Source organism: Megascapheus bottae, chromosome 25 (genome assembly GCF_031878675.1).
Source record: "Megascapheus bottae isolate mThoBot1 chromosome 25, mThoBot2.hap1, whole genome shotgun sequence".
In the NCBI taxonomy this organism is placed as follows: Eukaryota; Metazoa; Chordata; class Mammalia; order Rodentia; family Geomyidae; genus Megascapheus; species Megascapheus bottae.
In genome coordinates this window covers 11071087-11076790 of record NC_143533.1, presented here as the reverse complement: position 1 = coordinate 11076790, position 5704 = coordinate 11071087, and the positions used below count along the sequence as shown (strand labels likewise).

Here is a 5704-nt window from a genome sequence, read left to right as displayed (position 1 = left end):
CTTTTTCTCCATTGCCCACCTCTTTCATGAGAACCATTTTGTTCCTAAATCACAAGAATGCCTTTTGGGCCAGCAAAGAGCAGCATATTATTAGAATACAGATGACAGTTTATCTTAGTCAGTCCTTCTAGCCCAACTCTTTACACTGGTAGAGCCAGTGCTTATACTATCACTTTACCAAGATAGAAGGGACTTTGCTTTTAAGGATATAGCTTCACGGAGTCGAATGATGAAAGGAGTGATATTGATCAAGATACAATGTTTGCATCAATCAGATATATTGAATGGTAACCCCTTTGTACAACTACTTAAAGATAATGAAATGATTTTTTTTTAAAGGACATATCCTCACATGTCACTATAACAACATGGTCTCTTCCCTAAGAGTCCATCCAACATGTTATCTGTATGTATGGGCTGAGAGAATGAGCTTCATCAGGATTTCCTCCATAATGTTCACATCAGATTTCCTATCACATGCCTTGGATGAGAAGGCAGTGGTTTGAAACATTCAGTGATGAAGAACAAAACCATCAGCCAAGAATCCTGTTAACCAAAGTATTTCAACAATAGGAGGGAGAAACTGAGGCATATCCATCAGCCTCTATCCCTTTGTGCTACTGAGATAAAATAGAGTAGGTAATTTGAAAACAACAGAAATGTATTACAGTTCTGGAGATAATCCAAGACAGAGAGATTCCATATGTAGAGAGGGCTTGCTTTCTCCCTGTAAATAGCACTTGTGGCTGTTTTCCTTACCACTGTGATTTAGCAAATGAGGTTTTATTTTACTTGCTTTAGGAATCTCCTCCTGCTGCTATTAGTTTCCCTCCTCCTCTTACCTTGAGAGTCTCACTAATAAATAAATATATATTTATATTAATAACCAGCTATGAATCCACATGTGTTCATACACATCTTTTAAACTCCCACAACAATTTTAGGTGGTAGATATGATTGTCTCCATTTAGCAGTGGGCTCAGACAGTTTAATAAACCCGATTAACGACTTCTCAGATGGGAGCCTTGATTCTGTTCTTCCTTATTATTGTAACCCAGGGTTCTCTGTTCACACAGAACTAACAGCATCTTGTCTCTTGAGAAAACTTAAAGTCAAAAAAACATGCATATAGCTTTAAAGTGAATAATTTCATATTTGTTCTCCTGTAGATTTAGCCCTAGTCCAAGAATACTAGTCAGAAGTAGAGACAGTATCAAGGCAAAACAGAAACACAACTAGTCAGATCATGGTAAACCCAGAAACCCGCTCCAATCTTGCCTGCCAAACTAAACACAAAATGGTGTTCAATGGGGCCAGTAGCATGGCCTAGTAAAGCCCTGGGTTCGATTCCTTGGTACCACATACAAAGAAAAAGCTGGAAGTGGTACTGTGACTCAAGTGGTAGAGCACTAGCCTTGAGAAAGCCCAAGGACAGTGCCCGGGCCCTGAGTCCAAACCCCAGGACTGGCAAAAAATAATAATAATAACAAAAAGTGTTCAAAAGTCTCTTCTCACTCATCATAAATTGGAACTTGAATATGCCATCTCCTAAAATATATCCTCTTATGATGGATGAACACACCTGATAAGGCCGGGGATAGCCCCTTCCTAATATGGAGACTGGAAACTAGGAGGAGTCAGTAAAACTGCTCTTAAGTGAATGAATGAATGAGCCAATAAGTGCTTTTTTTTTCTCTAACATATAACATCTGGCATTATGTACTCCGATTTTATGCTAAATTTTTCTATACATTCTCTTTTTTTATCCTATGCTAGACCCGTAACTCTCTCTCAATTTTACATTTGACATGGAGGCTCAGAAAAATTAACTTGTTTGTAATGAGCATTCCATTCTGGAATAAAAATTAGCTATGATTCCAGGCCCAATTTTCTTAACAGGGTTCCCACTATATTGATAATAATATTACTACCATGCAATTAAGTTTTTACAATCATGGTGCATATATGTTTTAAATTATTATATTACTTTAATTCACTAAGCAACCAATTTACTACTCATTAGCAGTCTGTATTCCCTACACCTTCCATCAGCTTGTGACCATGCACTAGTTAATTGACCTCTGAAACTCAATTTTTCATTTATTCAAAAGGGGACATAAAAATATGAGAGGGTTCTGTGACAATACTAGAAACTGTAAATAATGCAGCCAGTGCCCACATATCTTGGAAACGAAATGAGCATGGCCTATCCTGAAAGCACCTTTGAATTCAGTTAAATTCAACATTATTTAGAAGAGTAACTCGGTTGCAAGACAGCTTCAAAAAGCCTCAGATCCCTTCCAGCCCTAGCTAGCTGGAAGGAACTCTTTACAGAAAAGAAGATGGTCTCCTAAGTGGACTCAACTTACAGGGTACTTCCAAAGGACAATTCCAAACAGCCCAGATGCATGAAGAGCTACATTGTCCTAAAAAAAATACTCCACATGGATTTTTAAACTGAAATTAAAAAAACTGAGGTATAATACAATAAAGTGCCCTAATCTCAAGTGTACACTAGATGATTTTTAACACTGGGATACACCCATGCCACTCCACCCAAGTTAAGATATGGAACATTTCCGGCACCCTGTAAATTTCTACCTAACCCAGAGTGATTTAAAAATCAACCAGGTGCATCCAGACTCAAAAAAGGGAAACCAGAAAGCTAAATAAAGAGGTTGGATAGCGGGAGGGCTGTATTTGGGGGGAAAGAACTCACTTAAGAATAAGACAAACCAAACTTATGTCGAACCTCTAATACACTCACGCACCCGTGGCCACGTCCATTCTTGACTTAATCCACATAACCATGTTTAGACACAAATTGATGCCAGGTTTCCAGAAGATTGGGGAGAAAGAAAATATCTCCCACCAAAGCAAGAGAAAAGAATCAGCTTCAGCATATCCAGCCACGTGGCAGCAGGATAGGGGAGGGCCTGGCGTCAGGTTACCAGGCAGCGACTGGCACAGCCACTGGTATAAAAGCTCTAACCAGCTGTCCTGGACACAGGTGCTGAATCCCGCCTCTCCTGCCTGAAGTTTCCCAGACTGTGCTTCTCAGGTCCTGTGTCGCAGGCAGAACCCCAGGTATTTGTGGTCTGTTCAATTACACTTGGGGGGGAGGAAGGGACAATCCTTGGAGGCTCTTGGCGTCTGAAAGGGGAGAGGGAGCTACAATTTTTTTTTCCCAAGAGGGAATAGAAATTAATTCTTTCTAAGGACTGGAGTGCAGTCGTGCCTTAAGGTCTCGGGAAACGAATGAATGCAAAAGGCCTCTTAGCAAAGATAGACCAAAGCTAGACACCAGCATTTTAAGAATCTATACTGGGATCAGCGAATTGTAATAACAATCTCTGCGTTAGGCCAGCGAAGGGGAAGGGAGAGTAAATAAAAGTAACACGATCTGCGATCTTCTTGACAAGAGCATAGAGACAAATGAAAAAATTCTGAAAAAAAAAATAACAGGTTTGCATGTGTGTGAGATGCAGATTTTCTTTTCCGGGGGACAGACAGAACCGAACATTGAGGAAGGAGAAAGGGAACAGAAATCGATGCCCTCTTCAGAGCTCGTTCTTGATCTCCATGCTTTTGTGCTTTGCAGCTGGCCTGTCCCCAGACGGGACCGTACCTGCCTCCGGATGTGGTGTCTGGAGCAGCTACTCCGCGACCGGGACGGGCTTCTCATGGTTCGGACCCGCCAGGCCAAGACACGATCGCCCAGCGCGTGCGCAAACGTGCTCACTCCGGAACGAATCCCCGAGTTCTGCATCCCACCGAGACTTGAGCCTAGCATAACTTTGGTTGATCTCCGAAATGCTTGGGAACAAATGGCCAGGACCGACGAGGGCGCGGGGAGCACCGACTGGGACCCGCGCTCGCAGGCCGCGCTCTCGCTTCCCCACCTGCCCCGCGCGCGCACCGCCTACGGCTTCTGCGCGCTGCTCGAGAGCCCGCACACGCGCCGCAAGGAGTCGCTTTTCCTCGGGGACCCCGGAGCCATCGCGCCTCTGTGCTGCCCGGACTCCCATTCCGCGCCGCGCCCGCGGGCGCACACCTACTCCGCGGGAGCCATGAGGCCGGGACCAGGACAGAGAGGGGAGCGCGACGCCCCCCTCACGTCCTCCCCACCCTCCTCCCCGGCCCCCGCCGGCCCCCAGCCCACCCCGGACTCCGTCGCTCCACGGCCCCGCGGGCGCCGCCTCCTGCGCGCCCCCGATGGGCTGCTGGGCCGCGCGCTGCGCGCTTGCGGGAGTCGCGGCTCGGCCCGCGCCCGCTCTGCCCCGGGTCGGGTCAAAGACAAGGACCAGGACAAGGACGAGCGCGGCGGCGCCGCCTCCGAGCCCCCGACCCCGGCCCCCGCTCCCCCCTCGCCAGACCCAGGCCCGCGACCCGAGCGGCTGGAGGCCGAGGGCACCATGGCCTTGAGCCGCGCCGGCTGCGCCCTACGCTTGGCCGCCGAGTACTGTCCGAGCAGCGGGAGTCTCCGCCTGCGGCTGCTGGGCGCGCAGGGCCCGGCCGGGGGCGCCCTGGAGCCCCGCGCCGTCGCCTGTCGCCTCCGCCTGGTCCTGCAGCCGCCGGGCGCCTGGCGCGCGCCTCGCAGTGCGGGTTTGGGGCGCAGCCGCCAGGCCACCTCGGGGGAGGACTTCTGCTTCGAGGGCCTCAGCGAGGAGCAGCTGAGCCGCCTGGCCGTGCGCGTCCAGGCCGAGCTCAAGGGCTGCGGGCTAGAGCGGGGCCGCCGGCTGGGCCAGGGCGAGCTGAGGCTGGGCGCCCTGCTGCTCTGAGTGCGGGGCTCCCTGCTCTGCCCAGGGCCCCGCTGGACGCCGGACCCTCACAGCCTCTCCGTACAGAATAAAAGACATTTATTTTTCTATGTATGATCTTGCCTCTGTGATGCCTTAGTTTCTTCGCCTCCGCTTGGATCATGTTATTTAGCTTTGTGTTTGATAGAAATGAAAAAAAGTCATGACATACCTCCCTCTCCATTTCGAAAACCCCATTTTCAAGACTACTTTTATATTCTAAGGAAACTGGGTTGACTTGTGAGTAGGAGAGAAAGATCCTTTCAGCCGCTGAGATCTTTTTTCCTCCTGTCTTTATGTGATCGCCAAATAGTTTGTGGCTTCAGAAAATACTCATTGGAGTCACTCCCGATGCTAAGATTCTTAGGCACAACTTTGCAGAGGGACATAGTTCCATTGACAGCCACCTCCGGTGCTATCAACAGAGAGTGACCCTTCCCCTTCTGTCATGGCCTCTTGGAGGGAAGAGAAATCCTCCCTCACCGAGAAACCAGATTGTTCCAGAAGCAAGTTATTCAATAGTTGCTAAGGAAGAGGAAGAGGCAAGTGACATAGGTGGAGAATCTTCCAGAATAACCCGGTGGGGAACAGAAGCCCTTGGTGTCTCTTTCTTTTCCTGAAAGATCCCTGGAAAAGCTTTTCTGCCTCTGTGGGAGTTTTCCTGGCAGCATTCTTCACCTACCCGTGTGTCAAGTTACATAGTAATTATCCTTGCAATAGGATTTCCCAGATAAGGCCAGATATAAATTGTTAGTTTCTGGAGAACTGGGTCCTGAGTTTCTTATTTTCTTTTGTTGATTTTAACAAATGCACTGCAGTCTGCTGGAAGTTGATTAGACTCCAGGGTTTGTTCTAGGTTTGGGGCATCTGCTGAGGCATTGCAGGGAGTGAATGCCTAGTAATCT

The 5704-nt window shown here is 48.0% G+C and overlaps 1 protein-coding gene across 2 annotated transcripts; it reads left to right on the top strand.

Annotated features, from left to right (window-relative positions):
- Positions 1–2990: 2990 nt before the first annotated feature.
- On the top strand, positions 2991–4848 carry LOC150046389 (C2 calcium-dependent domain-containing protein 4A-like). Of its 2 annotated transcripts, XM_090357749.1 has the most exons (2): positions 2991–3087; positions 3602–4848. In XM_090357749.1, the coding sequence occupies exon 2, from the start codon at positions 3639–3641 to the stop codon at positions 4779–4781; it is 1143 nt and encodes a 380-aa protein (XP_090213875.1). In that variant the 5' UTR covers positions 2991–3087; positions 3602–3638; the 3' UTR covers positions 4782–4848. The 2 variants fall into 2 exon arrangements, with proteins under 2 accessions (XP_090213875.1, XP_090213874.1); XM_090357748.1 differs by lacking the exon at positions 2991–3087 and having other exon boundaries at positions 3184–4848.
- The last annotated feature ends 856 nt before the right edge of the window (positions 4849–5704 follow it).